The sequence below is a fragment of the Anguilla rostrata genome, chromosome 15, assembly GCF_018555375.3.
Source record: "Anguilla rostrata isolate EN2019 chromosome 15, ASM1855537v3, whole genome shotgun sequence".
NCBI classification, from domain to species: domain Eukaryota; kingdom Metazoa; phylum Chordata; class Actinopteri; order Anguilliformes; family Anguillidae; genus Anguilla; species Anguilla rostrata.
Genome location: NC_057947.1, coordinates 25896056 through 25912377, shown reverse-complemented (window position 1 = coordinate 25912377; position 16322 = coordinate 25896056). Strand labels below are relative to the sequence as shown.

Below are 16322 nucleotides of genomic sequence, written 5' to 3'. Positions count from 1 at the left end.
TCATTCATTTCCCATTGGATAACCTGAAAAGAACTCACAGGACTAGGAAACACATTGCATAGGATTTTAATTCATTCCAATCAGAGGAAACATTATATTTTTGTAAAGAAATTTCCCAGGAATTGTGAGAACACAATAATTAAGAAAAAACAAAAAATCCATTAAAAAAAAACAAACAAAACAAAAAAAACAAGTGACACACACCCTTCCCTTCAAACACAGGTATAAATAAGTATCTGATTAGGGCTCCACACTCCTTAAAGACAAGTCACCCACAGCACACTGCAAGAGAAGAGACAGGAGACACATAGTTAATATACAGCCCTGCACAAGCAGGTTTTGATAACAGAATTAACCTAACTTTCACAGATTGAACTCATTAAAAAGAGTGCATATGAGGATCAGAAAGGAGGGAGGGGTGAGGGCTGCAGAAACCAGAAGAAGGTCTGCCCAAAAAGCAGCTAATTCCAAGAGATCCTGTTCAAGGACGCAGTGTCCTCCAAGTTAAATTCAACAAATAGGTCAGGGCTGGATGTCACATCCATTGATAAGATCACTTTGGATCAGATGGTCATTTTGACAGATCTGCCTTTGTGCAGCCAGATCCAATACTTGTTGCAAGGGTTGGGAAAGTTCTAGAAGGTACCGTTCAACAAGACACCTGACGCAGGGGTTTTTGACTGGCGCACCTTGCTGGGTGCAGTGATGCCCCTCAGTCTAGAGTCAAACACTGACTCGGCCAGGCCAAAGGGTGGAACGGAACTGGCCACAATGATTTAGCATTCCAAACTTGGATAAGATTTAAAATTAGGGGATAAAAAATGTTTTTTTAAAAAGAGCTCAGGCTTGTGTATTCAGCACAGAAAAACACATCAGGCCCTTTGTGTTTATGCAGCCATGGTATCTCATCCCTTTGTTGTTGATCAAAGCTCAGCAGAGCGTAACACCATTCTGTGGTACAAAACTGGGCTACGTCAGGGTACAAGTTGTGTACAACTGTATAATTATATCATCTTTGGTGGTAAAGGTATACCTGGTACGGTTTACTGTCAGTAATAGTGTTTTGGTATTTCAAATATCTGGGGGGGGTATTTCAAAAGCAGGGCCCCGCTTCACAAAGCAGGATTATATAAATAACTGATCAACAGCACCGAGCAAAACTCAGATCCAGAATAGGTCCTTTTTCTTCAGTCCATCCATGCTCCAGATTTGGGAGGGTTCCAGATTTTACTGAGTGCAGTTATCCAGCTAACTCAGTAATCCTGGGGGGTACTGCACAAAGCAGGATTACTGGGGCAGCTGGATAACTGTGCTGAGTAAAACCTGAAATGGCTCTTTTTACTTCAGTCCATATTGCAAATTTGGGAGGGTTCCAGGTTTTACTCAGTGTAGTTATCCAGCTAAATCAGTAATCCTGTTTCGTGAAATACCCCACTTCATGAAACAGGGCCTTATACTTGTAAATTACTCCAAGCACAGTGCTGAAAGAACAAACGGCCATGGAATCAGACTACATTCACAAACAGACTATTTCGACATTTGTAATCGTATGAAGTATTTAAATTAAATTCTTAAACAGTATTTTGAAATCTTCAGGGAAATCGTTTGAGGATACAGAAGTTAAATGTGAATTCAGCCACGCTACAGTAAGAGCACGTTCCCAAAAAACATTACGCTTCATACCGAGGTGACATTTCAGAACCTCCCTGAGCAAGGGCATTCACAAGTTACACTGGTACACTTACCACGCATTTCATTCTCACAAACCACGCATGATTAAATTAGATCTTAAATCCAAGTGCCCTCATGCAGTCCTTGTGTGCCTCAATCAGGTCGGTGCAGCTTTCTTCGCCTTTCTCTATAATGCTGAAAATGGAACACAGTGAACTTAGCCAGCTACATAGGCCTATAATGTTACAGATTTCCACATTTATTTTTCTTTATGATAATCCACGAGGACTCCGAGCCAAATTCGGGTTTTCCGTACCAAGCATCCCTGGCTTTCTTGGTCTCAGGACACGCACAGCACGGCTTGAGAGGTTTCTTCTCCTCCGTACTTTCCAAGGCTGGGGTGCCATCGCAACTAGCGGCTGCCATCGTGGACATTTTCAGGCTTTGGCTACCTTGTAACGTAAAACAACTATTTCAATTTTTTTGAAACACCCACAACAGAATAGACTACAACAGAACAACTGAAATCATTATTTGTAAGGGTGCAGAAGCCAGCTGGTAGCTGCCTATCGCCGAATCAAAATACGACACACTCTGCGTTGCCTACGTGCAGAACATGTCCTGCTTGTTAGCTATATAAAAAAATAAACGTGGGAAAGCTGTCAAGGGCAGGAACTTCCTGGTTAGCTGGATAGTGGCAGAGCAAATAAATAAAGGAAGAGCTACGTAGCAAACTTGAAATGTAGCTACCTCGAAAAGATCAAGTGTTAGGAAAGGACTAGGTTTACAGACTAATATTGTCCATTTACATGAGGTTTGTTACAATTGTAGCTATTTTTACTGCAACAAGAATAACATGCTTTCTCTTCAGGATCCGATAGGTAACGGGATACGTTAGCCGGCTGGCAAGCAACCTACACGTGCTGAATTGAATTCCTTCTTACTGAGCTATCAGCCGATCAGCAAATAAATTCCTGCACAAAAAGACATAATTAAGCCTGAGACGAGCCTACAAAACACAGCAGACCATAAATACTCATAATAATATTCTTAATGACAATCATACCTCCGTTCCTATGTTAGCAGGTTGTTCTGATGTGCCCTTCCTTACATAACCTTATCAAGGACGTAGGAACGTGCTTTGCGTAACATTACACTATGAATTCTGGGACCTGAAGTTTTAAGGCTTTAATTCAAGAAATATTTAATTTTCACTACATTTCCCAAGCAAACGAAACATGTAACGTTAAATTTTACAATAGTTCTTTATTTTAAAAGACACAGTCCATTTTTCTTTTATTTTTTTTAACATCCATATTTAATTCCCCCTACACCAGACTGGCTACACCCCCTTGCACTCCCTGCCGACTTTTATTCCCCAAGGTCATCACTTCAAATAAATACCGTTACCGATAAAGCAATTCAGATTGTGTGCCTTACGCGAAAATTTCATATTCATAAGTCAAGGGTAATTAATTGCAAAGGAAATTCTAAATATCTTTATGAATCCTCTCTCAAAATAAAAACCCGAATCTCAAACCACTCATTTTATAATGGACGAGATATTACCTGTGTAACAGAGTAGGGCTGTGGTCGCGTCCCGAAATGAGCAGGCATGGAGATAATAAGGCTGTCCGTACCCTCTAGTGGTATTGTATGGAATTGTATCAAAGAGGCAACATTTAGGAAATAAAATTTACCTTGCACTTAACGGAAAAACTATTTCAGCCACTTTCTGAGACGGTCAGTCTGTGGTATTGAAACGGAGGCATTTAAACTTAAACTTCTAACCGTCCTTCTATTGAAGAATCCTTAGATGCAGATGGTTGAATATGTTCAACAATAAAGTATTTATTGATGTCCACACACATCATACCACTATTGAAGACCGTTGACTGTTCACACTTGGGTGTAAATGCATGTATGCGTGTGTATGATCTCAATAATAAAGAAAAAAATAGGATAGAAATATCTACAGCATTAATAATGACAGTAGTGTACGAAAACAAGTACCATAATAACACAGAAATAAGAAATATAATTACAATCACTACAAAACAATTCTTACAATAACACTGCATTATCAACAAGAGATGTATGCAACCTTGATAAAAATGCATAATTAAACTATTGTCGGTATGTAAAGGCCAACTCGCTGCGTTTGAACTCTCACTGAGAAAGGTTCATGAAAACAGAACGCAACCATCTCCTCACCAGAATGTTCTCTCTGACCAGGATTAGCGGACAGGCAATGAGAATTAATTATTAGCTCTGATTAGAACCTGGTGTGGGTGCGATGATGGGGGAACGTAAAACTGACAACTGAACGGCAGCTAATTTATTATAGCCTTAAGAGGGCGCTCCTCTGGAATCTTGAGTGAAAAGGTATACAGCGGTGTTACAGTTTGTAGTCCTAAAACCCGAAAGTAAGTTTCCATTTTTGAGCCATAGTTTCCCTCGTCAGATTTCCAATGCATTTTTTTCCCATAGGAATTTCGTTTTCTGCTGTAGAGTAAATGTATACCACCTTTCATCTGATAACAATTTTTAGTTTTGGCAGTAATTTGGCATGCAAATAGACCAGTAGTGAGCAGACAATGCATGGCCGGGCTACACTAAAACACCAGTAGCAATTGCTGGGAACATGATTTCACAGAAGCGATTGTATAATCTTCTAAATATGAGTATATTATGTGCAATTATGTCCAGCTGTATTAGTTACAAGAAGAAAAACGACAAAACCACACTTAAGAAATAATTTTATTTAACAAGCTTTTATTTTGAAATACTCTAACCGGAAGTTTCCAATTGTTTCCAGCTTCACGGAGCTATCTATGGTGGCGCCAAATTCGAAAGTTCTCGACCAGTTTGTGTTTTTTTCGCGAATGGAAACAGGTATGGGACAATCTATCTGCCTTCGCAATTACCTGGAAAATTGTCACACGTGTTGTTTCTAAATTAACGGTTTTATTTAATACTACTACTGCGCCTTTACCATGCTGCTATTTTGAATGGTAAAGACGTTTTACGAATAGCTAGTCCAGCGTTCCAGGTCCAGCGTAACGTAGTAACGTAGTGACAGTGTATGATCATCGAAGCTAACCTTGTTTAACTTCGACTTATAACGTTAGTCGTATGTATAAGGCAGGGGTGTACAATCTTACCTGAAAAGGGCCGATGTTGGTACAGGTTTAATCTGATTTATATGGATTAATAGCAGCATATAGCACAACCTCTGGGGGGTGGTTTCACTCCGTTTTGGAACGTTACCCGGTGACAGAGTAATTGGTCGTTATGTATTTCAAATTTAGCGTGGACATCCTTCTGAAGCTTAACATTATCATATCTGCCTGGATAGCTGCGACCCAACATAGCTTGCGTATGTTAATTGTTTTTGTTGTTGTTGCACAGAATGGGCTCTTCATCGGCACGTTTCTTTGGAAAGCTGCGAAATGTAGCAGTGTTCCTGGAGACGGAAACGGAGAAACTTAAACAAGCGCACCAGGATACTGCCCATGGTAATGAAATTAACTTCAGTAGCTTTCACCTTCTTCATAGCTAGTTATTTTGGTAGAAGGGTTGTCTTTTATATTGTAAAATCTGCAGTGTGCTTCCTCAAACTTTCGTATTTCTGTAGGTCATATATGCTGTCGTGTTTATATATTTTTATGCTGTTGGTCTGACTACTTGGATCTTTTAAAAAAAATATCACTTACATCTTTTTTTTTCTTCAGACAGCACTGAGGGGGGAGTAAAAGTTCTATATGAATTGCACAAAGAGGTCAGAGACCTACGGGTAAGTTCATGATTTGTGTTGATTTGGTGATGATGCGTTTCAGTTCACTCGTAAGTGGTCTGAGCGTGATGCGTTCAGCTAGTGATCTGGCCTAAATTAGGTAGCGCTCTCCAAAAGGTTTTGCAGTCTGCTTTAACTCGGCTTCCGTGCTTGTTACCTTCTCCAGACGCAGGTCAAGGATCAGCTGGCACAGTTTGAAGTGGAGGGAAGGGAGATGGGGAAATGTATGCAGATGCTTCTGGTGCTCAAGCAGAGGACCACAGAGGATATCCAGAGGTTGAAGAAACACTATGAGAAATACGGATACAAAGGGCCCGGGTCCACTCAGAAACACTCAGGTGGGTGTGTCTCTCAGACACGTGTACCAAATGGTGGGATGCCCCTGAACATATCTTTGGTGTTTTGCAAAAAACTTGGCTCCAAAAAAATGTAATTTTTGCAATACATTTACAGTAGAGAGCTGGATGAGAAATTTTGAGATGTGTCATTTTATTTAGAACTGAGAGGCCATGAAATGGAGGCGGTTGCTACTGGGGTCGATGAAGAGGAGGATGAGGAGAAACAAGGGAAATGTGATGAAGCAGAAGAACACCCCCCTTGTGATACCCCTCCCAGGACCTGTCCCCCTGACAGCAGTGACCCCATGCGCACCCCACGCCTCTCTGATTTCGGCCTGTCGAAGATCAGCATTCAGAAGGCCCTGAGCGACCTGCAGAAGCACCTCGGCGATGTCCCTGACGTGCCCCGGCTCGAGCGCCCCTACCCCACCGCGGCTTCAGAGCCGGTCCTGCCCAAAACGCCCAAGTGCACCCTGCCGATGGACGAGGAGGCCCTCACCCCACGCCTGGAGGACTTTGGAATCACGGAGCACACCATGTGTCTCAACAACGACTTCACCATGGACTTGCTCCGGAAGAAGCCCACCAAGTCCTGCGGGTAAGCTGCTCTCTGCCCTGTCCTGGATCAGTCTGCCAGGCAGGAGTGCAGGACCTTCACACCCTGAGCCCTGAAGATGGGCTCTGTACACAGCTGCCTCTTCACCAGGCATAGGGACATCCTGGAGGACCGGAATGTCCCGTTCCTGTCCAATACTGAGCTGTTCCAGAAGCTGTGCTTACATCGCCACAATACTGGCTTTGCAGCAGAGAACACGGTTCACGGGGCTCCTAGGGCTCAGCTCGTTTTGTTGTATTTTTGGTAGCAATGTCGCATGTTAATATTATCCAATCACAATTGTTGTTTGTGTTAAATCAGCATAACACAGAAGATGCCCCTGTGATAACAGAAGGCCATGGTGGTACACAACCAAAGAATTTAGCCTCAATCCCGAACAGTCTGAGCAAGGAAGTGATGCATGAAATGCAACGAGAAACTGTTTTAACAGGACTGCAGATGGTGTTGCCAATCTGGGGACCTGTCCGAGAGAAGACTTCAGCAAGCTCACTCCAGCACTAGCTTCTGTGTCCAACAGCCTGGATACTGACGGTGACCAACACACTGATCAACACCTCGGCTTTCTAATGACATGCTCATCTCTGTAACACCCCCACCTGCTAATTACACACTTGGCTGTGTAACACCCCCAATCTCAGATGCACTATAACACTACTTTTCAATAGTGACACTTTATCCACTGTAACACCGTGACACGCTGGCTTTATAAACACTGCCACTCGTTTCTCAATTTGCGTGCTCCCATTCATGCCACACTCACTGCTTTTGTAAGAAATTCCCATTGCTGACACATTCCAATAGTGCATCAACATCTGTGGCCACAACGATCCATTGCAGTGACCTCTTCACCTTTCCGAAAACTCTTTCAGCACACTAACATGTTTGGGCCTACTCACTGTGTTGCATTCATTCATTTACTGAAGTTTACAAAAATGTTCATTTTGCTTTTGCTGTCTTTCTCTCTAGAGAACCTGGACCCTCCAGAGCCTCCTGTTCTTTTGACTCCAGGGTTCAAACTGAAGGCACCAGAGCCCCTAACAACCCCCCTGAACAAAGGCGCAGACACTCAGCCCCCACTCCGTCCTACGGATAGCCCCTCTTCCATGGAGTTTCCTGTGTTTGAGAGCGCATACTTACGAAAACTCTTATCTGTGAGCCCAATGCATCCAATCCAGTGCTAGTGTGAACAGGCCGCTTGGTCACTGTGAAAAGTCTGCGTGCGTGCGTGCCTGGCCCCTAGTTTATGTGTTTGCTTATTCTTTGCCGATAACCTCAAGTTTGACTAACATATTTGGAGTCTTCACTTCTGAATAGTTGCCTGTAGAATGAAATGTAGGCTCTGCTTCTTTGCTATAGACGGTAAAGCCAAACCCAGGGGACTGCAGTGCTGCTTCTGCTGCCCCAGAACAGAAGCCCCGCCCTCCAGAACACTCATTGTCCAATAGGGACCTGGTCATCGGTGGAAGCTTGACGTTTGATGTGCCCAGCATGCCAGCTGGACCCACTCAGATAGATGAGCACACACCAGAGATGCCCACTCTTGAGTCTTTCTTGGGAAACAAGTTCCCATTTGTAAGTTGATTGGCTATTTATTTGTGTAGTAACAGAGTTATATGAGTGATTCAGTTCACTGGAGGTAATGTGTACGAATGGTCATGGATGCTGATAATGCTTTCAGTGCGCCAGACACACCAGCTGACGGGAACAAGCAAATCAGCAGTTCTGCTGTAAGCACGTAGCTGCCACTGTTATTTTCAGTCTGTATTGGCAACACCTCGACAGAAATAAGCCAAGTTCTCCTTAACCGTGAATAAGTGCTTTGTGCATTTTCTTAATTACCTCTCTTATTTCATCTGTGAATACCTAAATGTTTATTTGGCCTGATTCTGTGTATGTTCAGTTATGAAGCAAATGTGCATGCAATACAATGACTTTGCTTTATTTATAATATTGAAAAGGTGAATTTCCTTTTTGCTTTAAAAAAAAAAAAATTTAGGCTCTGTCTGGGAAGAGATTCAATTGTATATAGGCCTAACTAATGTTGAAGATAAAGTATTTATTATTAATGATAAAAAGAGCAAAAAAAAGTATTTTTATTTGTAACTGTGTCTTTGATCTCTGTAATAAAACTAGAGGGCCGCAGGGGCTCATGGGGAACCTGAGAAGGAAACTGGAGGGCAGTCGAGTCTGCAGGATTACTGTCTGCCTGTCCTGGAGACTCACAACCTCTACACACAGGATTTCAAACTAACCACACCCCCCTCCAGAAAAGACTACTTCACAGACTTCAGCACACCGGAGATGCCGGACATCAGCTCTGAAACTCAGAACCTCTGCAAAGTAGGTGCTCACCTGTGCTGTTCGGTTTTACTCAACGTGCCTTAAGAGGACCGTTGATTATATGTCCAGGGCTCTTTTGATTGATTGCCTTATGTGTTTTTGAGTTCTAATCCCATATTTCTGATCCTGTACGTTTAAAGTGTTAACTTTGCTTCCCTGGACTGTGACTGAGTTGTTCTTCAGCATATGCCTGTGATCTGGTGGCTTTACCTGGGCCCTGGTGCCATTTCCCCTTGCTACTGATGATTCTCATTTTGCGTGTCTGTGGTGGTTTTGCAGCTCCTGTCTCAGCGTAATGCGAAACCCGTCACCACCATTTGTTCGAGCCCGAAACCTGCAGCCCGGCCCGGCCCCATAGCAACTGCTGCAATGGCAAGCCCTGCAGGAAAGGAGAACCGGTAGGTTGAAGTAGTTTACTGCACATAAGTGTGGCTCAGACTAGATACCACTTTTGATTGGTGGATAATATCGCTGGTGACACCTCCCACGTGTTGCATTCAGAGTTTTAGCTTATGCCATCAGGGAGGTGGTATAGATTCCCGCAGCACAGACACATTAGATTGAAGTGTCCTTTTATCCCGGAATCAATTTGAACACTCAATGCAAGGACAAGCAATGCAATTTCTATTTGGTGTTGTCATATTTCTGACCATTAAATTTAAAGGAGTGACTGAAATGTAGGTCTAAGGATATGTTACTTCAAAATGTAAATACTGGTTCAGTGTTTCAGACTGTTCTGTGAAAAAGTGATGCTAAAAATGTCGGAAAGTGTCTCCCATTGTTTTCATGATGATGACCATGAAATATGTTTTTTTAAAATATATATGTATTTTTTTTTTTTTTTTTTAGGTATTAGAAACCAGCCTTTGGATTTAGTTGATTCCAGAAATGGACCAGTCTTCCGTTGCTAATTAGGGAAATTTTAGGTGGCTCTGAAAAGCATGTGCTCATCTTTGTGTTTGTTTGGTGACGGCCTCCTCCCCTGCAGACCTCAACTCCTTGCCCTTGTCTCAGAGAGCGAGTTCCTGAGCTTACCCGGATACCTAAGGCAGATGTCCCTGGCCAGCCTCAACCAGGCCATTCAGAAAATCAATGGATCCCTGGAGGACGGCCACAGCCGTAAGTGTCACATGACTTTGTCCATGCCACCATGCTGCTTAGATTCTTTCTTCACCAAGGTTTAAGTGCAATGCAGTGATGCCTGGAGAATCAGACAAAGCATTTCATTCATGATAAATGCGTTGTAACAATGTTAATCCTGTTGCTGAATATGATAATAACAAGGAATGCTAAATGCACGCAGTGCTTCTACCCCGTGTTAAACCTCACTTGACCATTTTAGCACTAGTTGGATAATGTACATACTCAACTCTCGGATGGGAAAATTCTAAGCCAGTGTTCTAGGACTTCATTGCTTTCAGTTACCAGTTGATTGTTGCATCAGCATTAGAACGTTCAGTTAAGAACATTGTAATCACATAATTGTCAACATGGGGGGAGGTGACACCCATTGCATTAGAAACTTACAAAAGCCCAGATTTTTGTATGCAAAGAATTCCCACCTGGGACAGTTTGGTATATTCTCTATTAATTTGGAAGGCCCTCCTGTCTCTCACCTGGCTGCAGGGGACAACACCGACTCGCCTGGGTTCCTGGTGGAAGACCTGAAGTGGATCACAGGAGTGGGAGCTAAGACACCTGTGTACTTCCTGTGTCTCACAGGGCTTAAGAGATTGGAGCATGTGCAGGGAGAGGGCCACACTGCTGTGTACAGAGTCCTCACATCAAACTGAAGAGTTTTGTTTTCATGTAAACTTCAGACCCCTTCAAGCATATGCCCAGTAAACAAAACCAGTGAAACCTGAAATGGTCTGTAACCAGTGACACCAATTTCTACTCCCGGGGTCTCAAAGGCCAGTCCTGGAAGGTCTCTATCTCTGCTGGTTTTGCTTTCACCTAAAAATCAGCACACTGTTCATACCCCAAGTATCCAGATGTAGTTGGTTAACTGTGTGATCAACTGCTCTAATTGCATAATCAAATGCAGGAAAACACTGAAAACCAGCAGAGCCTGTGGTTCTCCAGGGCCAGGGTTAGAGACCCCTGCTCTATTCGATGGTCTATGTCAGGGCTGCTCAATTCCAGGTCACGTGGACCACAGTGTCTGCAGGTATTTGCTCCAACCGTGCACTACCCAATTTGATTTCAGTAATGAGCTCATTTCCTGAACCAAGTAATAGGTGCCAATAGGTGGGGTAGCGCATGGTTGGAGCAAATGCCTGCATTCACCCAGGCTCGCAGGACCTGCAGTTCAGTAGTATTGGCCTATGTAGAGGTCTTATGTTGTAAATTAAATAAAATCACCTTGATTAATAACTTTGCATGCGTGATCAGTTATTGATCCACTGCTTCAAATGCTTATTTCAGTGAGAACTGAATTGTGCTTGAGGTAAGCCTGACAATGGTGGAACAACATTCAGCCAGTTCAATGGATTGTTCTGAACCCCATGTAGAGAAATCTTCCTGGAACATTTACAGACTGCACAGTTGTCATCCCCAGCTGTGCCATTGAGTTAAAGCCATCAACGGCCAAATGAATGAGTCAAGCAATTAGTCAGTTGGGCGTGTACAGCAACTGCACTAAAAAACTGCATGACTGCAAGGTCACAAGCCAGAGGAGGAATTAAATGAGAGGTCAGATGAGAATAATAAAGTGCACAACAGACTTTGAGGTTCATAGAGGATAGGCAAGGTAAACAAATCACTCGTAGATTTAAAAAAACTTTAATGCAAAGTATTTCTGAGTTGTCAAAAATGAGTTCTGGCACAAATGTATAAAAGAAGTACAATATCTAAGCGCATCTTCTCCTGTGTGTGTATTTGGAGGGGAGGGGAGGGGAGGGGAAGGCTGTCAGAAGGGCCTCATACGGCCAGGGAAGGGCGGGGCTCTGTTGGGCGGTGTTATGGCAATGTCCAGGTAATCCCCAATCTGAAACCGCTGGGACTGCAGCGTCATGGAGTCTTCTGTACCCTTCCGGCCTGACACCGTGTTGCCGATTTCTTTCACCCTGAAGCAGAAGTGAGATGTTGACTTGTTTGTTGGTTAAAAAAATAATAATTGAAGGGCCCACTTTTTATGTGCTTAACCATGTTCATCTGAAATAACATACTTTTCCCTCATAAATTTAACAGAAAACTACATTGCACATGCAATTTATGATAAGCAAGGACTTGGTTTTAGTATATTAATGACTTTGTGGCTTTGCTTTTTGTGTCTACATAAACATAGCCTGCCTGTATGTAGGCAAAAGCCTTACCTGTAACCTTGTCTTTTGGGGTCTGGGTAGACTATGGCAAAGCCAAAATGGGTACCCTTCTTTCGAGCATCTGGGTAGACCTCTTTCACCAGGCTGGTCAGTTCCTTCAAGGTAGCATCCATCCTGTGTCATCACGTAGAGTGTAACTACATTTACACTAGAGTTGCATTCAGCTCCAAAATGGTAATTAAAATGAGTGAAATGGGACGTCCAAGCCCGCGGAGTTTACATTCAGGGCTCACCTGGGGTAAACGCTAGTTTCGCTTACAGCAGGATGCAGTAATATTGGATGCAGAAGTAGCCCTTAGGTCGCTAGTAACTCAGCCAATGTGAAGCAATACACCATCGTCCCAAAGCACAAAAAACAGCATTGTGTCTAAAGACAGGACACAAGCCTATCGCCAAGACCGGCATATGTTGCTAGCTAGTTACAGCTCGGACGCTTGACTTACCAGGTGTAGATCTGGAGCTCGCTCGACGGGACGTTCCCCCTGGCAAACTCGTCCATTCTGTGATGTCTACCATTGTTCGTGGTAAACACCCTCAACAACAGAGGACAAGTCTGTACAAACACCAAAATACAACGTCTTGTTATCTTCCTAGATATTTAATGAGATGGCTAACCGATATTTAAAAAAATGTGTAAAGCGACCAACTTGGACTGATCGAAGTTTACTACCAATTAATGTTAAATGCACGCATGTTTGGAGTAACGTGCATGCATCTCGGATGTATAATACAAAATGTCTAACTAGCAAACAATAACAGTTATATTAATTTTAATGAACTGGTCTACTTTCGCAGGATAATGCCAGCAAGGGACATGCAGTAAATTCACCATGCGGCCGCTTCACTAATGTAAAACTGGTAATTTCTCCAACCTTTTCTCTGTCGATAGGATTTTCTGGTTCTTTTTTAATTTCTTCTTGGGTGACTCTTGATTCAACAGCCATTTATTTTATTGAGAATTACTTCTGGAAAAGTTCAAAATCTGTGATAACAGTCGAGAATGCCTGTTTCTGGTTCCAGGTCAAACAGCGGGGGTAACAGAAATGTGTGGGCTTATACACAGCCAATCAGAACACTGGAAGTACAAGCCGAGAGGAGCAACTCGCTCTTCGCTTTTGTACCGCCATTTTGGGAGTCAGGCTATGAATTGTGAACCGTAGCCGAAACCACGGGTGCACAGACTTTGTGACTATCAACATGGTTCACACGTGCGTGGTGGTAGGCTGTCGGAACAGGAGAACCCCAGGAACCACACTGTCTTTTTACCGTTTTCCACGGGACCCTGAAAGAAAACAACGGTGGATTGCAGCTATAAACCGAGAAGGGTGGTTGCCAAACGATGGCAGTCGGCTGTGCAGCACGCACTTCATCTCAGGTAGTTAGCTGGCTATTCTTCTAATTCGCATATGCGTATGTAACGGATGCAGACAAACATCTGATTCTGTCATCACTTGCCAGACATTTTATGCATAGCCATATAACCTATAATCATACTATGTATTTAGTTCCTCTCCACAGTTCCTGTAATATGAGCCAGGTATGTAACCACAAAAGGCAGTGTCGTGCAGTATTGTTAATTGTGCATGGTTATCCTTTATGTTTTAAAGTGCAAAAATTGGGCTGGAAATGAAATCATAGACTGTAGTGGTGGTCTTGTTTTTTAAATAGACAGCTAATGACACAAGTTTTCATTTTTCCCCGTTTCCTTCACAGGTAAACAGGTGAAGAACCCTCGGTCACCGGACTACGTCCCATCCGTGTTTAGTGCGGTTTCACTGTCTCAGGAGACAAAGCAAACGAGTGCCTTTGAATGCCCTGACAAACAGCAAGCACAAGTGGAGGCAGCCACTGCTTTGTTGTACCTCCAGGGGCAGGTGGTTGACCCAGAGCTGGACCTGGACCAGGACCAGGATAAGGCAGAAACCATGTCGTCACTGAGCAGCAGTAGCTCAGAACGGCCCGGCGACAGCAGGGCCCACTCCAGCAGCGATGTTGATGCGTCCGATGCTGTGAACTACGAAGAGGAGCTCAGGGCCCTGAAGAAGGAGAACCAGGCCCTCAGAGAGTCCATGGAGAAAATGTCTCTCACGGAGGTCTCCCTGAGAAATGACCCCGCGAAAGTGAGGTTTTACACCGGCTTGCCTAACTACTTTGTGTTCGAGACAGTTATGTGGTTACTTTCACCACATATGAAAGGAGAAAAGAGCGTGAAGCTCTCTAAGTTCCAGCAGCTCCTCTTGACCCTAATGAGGCTCAGGCTGGACTTAAAGAACCAGGACCTGGCCTACAGGTTTGGGGTCAAGGTTAGTACAGTGACCAAGACTGTCCACAGTGTGGTCAACATAATGTCCACTACGCTGGTACCGACCACGGTGTTCTGGCCCTCAAGGGAGGAGCTTCGCAAGAACCTCCCCTCGGCCTTCAGGTCGTCGTACCCGGACTGTGCGGTGATAATGGACTGTTTCAGGGTGGCCCTGGAAAAAACGGACTGGCCCGATGCAAACATCCATCACTGCGGAACCAACACGCTGAAATACCTGGTGGGGGTCGCTCCGCAAGGTGTGGTCACTTTTGTCTCCAAAGGGTCGCCGGGACACGTCAGCGACAAGGACCTGGCGGAGGGCTGCGGCTTCCTGAACAAGCTGCTCGTCGGCGACGTGGTGCTGGCCGACCGGAGATTTGACGTCAGCGAGTCAGTCGTGGCGCGCGGGGCCTGCCTAAAAATCACAGGCATCGGGGAGGGTGAGCGTGAGGTGCCCGAAGAGGACCCACTAGCTGATGCCAGCTTGGAGAGGATGTGGGTGCGTAGGCACGTGGAACGAGTGATTTCGACAGTGAAGCAGAGGTACGCCATATTGACCGGCCCGGTGGAGAGTCCCTTCACTGCCGTGGACCTCACCGCTAACATGACCACCTTCGATAAGATAGTTCAGGTGGTGTGTGCCTTGAATAACCTGTGCATATCTGCTGCCCCGCTGGAATGACTCACTGCAAAGCTCCACAGACCCGGTCCTGGTGGGCCGCAATACGACAGGTTGTCCAGCTCTGTGAAACCTGTGACACTTCAGCCAGTTCCAGTTCCTTGTTATGTCAGTCAGGAAGGACAAATGTTCACTGATCAAGATTTTCATGGTGGCATTCACGTAAAAAGGCAGGCTACATGAGCCACGGTCCAGTACAATATGTTGACACCTTTCACTTGACAGCTTTGACTCACAGAAATAAAGTTAATAAATGGATTCAGTATGCAGAGTCATAACTTGGGTTATGAATGGTGTGGGTGAGTGCACTGGCACAATATGCTTTATCATGAAAACCTGGAGAGCACAAGTCAGCATCCTCAGAAGGTACTACATTCCCCTGAGTTAGATGGTCTACTGAAGATAATGTTGGTAGTTAGTCCAGATGTCAGTATTAACCTCAGGTGCAAAGTGCCTTAGCGTGTGTCATATGCAACTGTTAATACAATGATTAGGAATTTTAGAAATTTCCCTTTCAGTCACTCAGGGACTGGAAATACTGTTTGGAGACGTGGGGAAGGGCTACAGGGAGCTTTCTGTCAACCAATTTAGTAGGCCTAATTCCTCTTTTTTCCGTGTCTCAGTCCCTGTTCTGTATGGTACTGACTGTAACATTGTGTATATGTTTTGTGTGTATATATTTTTGTTAAACACTACATAATATATCAAACAAGTGTTTCTTTATTTTTTTCCCAAATTGATTTGATATCTCATTTGTCACTACTGTTTTCTACGCTTGTACTGAGCAGTGTGAGAATTTACAATATGTACCAACATGCAAGATGCAAAATTTTTACATAAGATGCAAAGTTTTACTGGCCATGTGAGTATTTGCTTTTGTTATTAAATAACAATTAGAACAAATCACTTTATATTTCATTTGTACCATTTCAAAACCCTACATGAATTGTGCATGGAATGTATGGGGCCGTAGTGGTCCGTTTTATAACGTTTTTTTAACGGGCTGGCAAACTGTCACTTGGAAACTACATATTGTGAAACTGAAACTGGCTGTGAGCGCCCTATTCTCCGTGTGCTGGAACATCGTTTCGCGGATTCGAAGGTAAGAGTGGCTCTAATGAGATGGGCGTGCATTCACAGGCTGTAGTATTTGCAGCCGGGACAGTACCATATGTAGGGCCTTACACAATTATACTATTGGTACATGCCACGTATGTAGCACTCGTTGAAGTCCCACGATGCCTGGTGTTTAAA

General features: G+C 43.8%; 3 protein-coding genes across 5 annotated transcripts; 2 read left to right on the top strand and 1 right to left on the bottom strand.

Annotated features, from left to right (window-relative positions):
• The first annotated feature begins 3989 nt into the window (after window positions 1-3989).
• On the top strand, window positions 3990-11137 carry ska3 (spindle and kinetochore associated complex subunit 3). Of its 3 annotated transcripts, XM_064311641.1 has the most exons (13): window positions 3990-4097; window positions 4490-4566; window positions 5083-5189; window positions 5406-5467; window positions 5634-5805; window positions 5965-6403; window positions 6852-6952; window positions 7388-7572; window positions 7778-7993; window positions 8555-8761; window positions 9041-9159; window positions 9750-9880; window positions 10388-11137. In XM_064311641.1, exons 3-13 carry the CDS (start codon window positions 5084-5086, stop codon window positions 10552-10554), a joined length of 1905 nt encoding a protein of 634 aa, XP_064167711.1. In that variant the 5' UTR covers window positions 3990-4097; window positions 4490-4566; window position 5083; the 3' UTR covers window positions 10555-11137. The 3 variants fall into 3 exon arrangements, with proteins under 3 accessions (XP_064167711.1, XP_064167713.1, XP_064167712.1); XM_064311643.1 differs by lacking the exons at window positions 3990-4097; window positions 4490-4566 and adding an exon at window positions 4636-4685; XM_064311642.1 differs by lacking the exons at window positions 3990-4097; window positions 4490-4566 and adding an exon at window positions 4704-4850.
• A 392-nt stretch (window positions 11138-11529) lies between these two features.
• On the bottom strand, window positions 11530-13102 carry sap18 (Sin3A-associated protein). Its single transcript, XM_064311659.1, has 4 exons — window positions 12960-13102; window positions 12531-12640; window positions 12079-12201; window positions 11530-11829 (listed from the first exon to the last, which is right to left on the bottom strand). Exons 1-4 carry the CDS (start codon window positions 13029-13031, stop codon window positions 11673-11675), a joined length of 462 nt encoding a protein of 153 aa, XP_064167729.1. The 5' UTR covers window positions 13032-13102; the 3' UTR covers window positions 11530-11672.
• A 33-nt stretch (window positions 13103-13135) lies between these two features.
• Window positions 13136-15326, top strand: LOC135241355 (uncharacterized). Its single transcript, XM_064311645.1, has 2 exons — window positions 13136-13462; window positions 13801-15326. The coding sequence occupies exons 1-2, from the start codon at window positions 13285-13287 to the stop codon at window positions 15069-15071; spliced, it is 1449 nt and encodes a 482-aa protein (XP_064167715.1). The 5' UTR covers window positions 13136-13284; the 3' UTR covers window positions 15072-15326.
• The last annotated feature ends 996 nt before the right edge of the window (window positions 15327-16322 follow it).